Source organism: Propithecus coquereli, unplaced genomic scaffold, assembly GCF_000956105.1.
Source record: "Propithecus coquereli isolate 6110/MARCELLA unplaced genomic scaffold, Pcoq_1.0 Scaffold48, whole genome shotgun sequence".
In the NCBI taxonomy this organism is placed as follows: domain Eukaryota; kingdom Metazoa; phylum Chordata; class Mammalia; order Primates; family Indriidae; genus Propithecus; species Propithecus coquereli.
In genome coordinates, this window is record NW_012150618.1 from 6149788 (window position 1) to 6151262 (window position 1475).

Here is a 1475-nt window from a genome sequence, read left to right on the forward strand (position 1 = left end):
AACAACTTGGCATCAATTATTTTGGTCATAAAAATACTGATATTCATTGACTCAGATTATCTATTCTAGTGCTTTATTCTATGGAAATGTAATTTAGGTAATATATGGAAAGAGCTATCTTCACAAAGATGTTTATGAGTACTGTTGATAATATTAGAAAATTGAAAATAAACTAAATGTCCAAATTTAAGGGAATGGTTTACTACATTAGAGTAATTCACTCAATTAAAAATTTTGTGACTAGCAAAAATTATACAGTGTGACAACTTGGGGAACACTTAACTAAAAATGCTGAGTGAAAAATTTAGGAACAAAAATACATGAATATAAAAATGAATAAAATCTTAACAAAATTAGACACAGAAAAATATTAAAAGGTAGTTTATTCAAGAGCTAGATTTATGAATGACATTTTTAATTTTTCCATTTCCTGCATTTTTGCTAACATGAATATAATATTTAACTATGAAGATATATCTTAAATATGTCTAAAAGAAACATGTTTTTTTATTACATAGTATCATTTTCAATGTAGGTCAGTGTGAGTTCTTAAAAGAGTTTGCTATCAAAAAAGTTAAGTTTAAAATCAAAACAAAAATGTAAAACAAGTTAATAAATTAATTTTTCAGAAAAAAGGGTAATTTTTCTGCATTAACTCTACATAGATGTATTTACTTAAAAGAAAACAAAACAATAATAAAAAATAATTAAGCAATCTTGAAAGTGATCTTTTTTCCAAAAAAAAAGTTAAGTATAAATAAACTGAATAAAATTTTAGACACTAGTTAATTCAAAAGCAATGTATTTAAAAACAAACAACCAAACAAACAATGGCTTGGTACTTACAGGGATACAATATTCCACCATTGGATAATGCAATTTGTGACCTTTTGCTGTTCGACCAGAAAAAAAGCAACTCTGGCAGACATCATAATTAAAATGCTTCAGACTTCTATACCTAAAGAGAAGAAAAGAAAATTCATTGGCTTGCATTCTCATTATTCGGTCCAAATCGATCATTTGTGGTAAGGAATGTCATTCATCCAAATCACCAAGGAAATAAAGTAAATTTTTGGATTTCCAGTCTCTAGAACATGTTTCCATCTGTTTATGAATGATGAGGAGACAAATATCATGTCTGAAGATTTTTTTTAGTATTTGAATATGAATGGAAAATGGTAGAGAAGGAAAGAGTTATATTTATCAGCTTAACACGTCAAAATTTTAAATATCAATTATACCATCAATAAGAAATTAATCTTAAAATTCCCTCACAAACGTATTGTTTTTTTCACAATAAGCATTTTTATACTTGGCTGAAACTAGTCATTAGGAAAAACAAATTAAAAATGAAGAAATATCCTGTAATGAAGAACTAAATAAAACCTTGATTGCAATGCATTCTTGAATGGAAACTGTTTTTAAATCTCTCGCTTAAGAATGACACTGCTGGCCGGGTGCGGTGGCTCACGCCT

General features: G+C 27.5%; 1 protein-coding gene across 1 annotated transcript in view; it reads right to left on the reverse strand.

Annotated features, from left to right (window-relative positions):
* UTRN (utrophin) overlaps positions 1 to 1475 on the reverse strand; it is a 522534-nt gene that overhangs the window by 95997 nt on the left and 425062 nt on the right. Inside the window, exon 61 of the mRNA XM_012655520.1 lies at positions 847 to 958. Within this exon, the coding sequence (XP_012510974.1) occupies positions 847 to 958 (112 nt within the window). The remainder of the gene's footprint in view (positions 1 to 846; positions 959 to 1475) is intronic.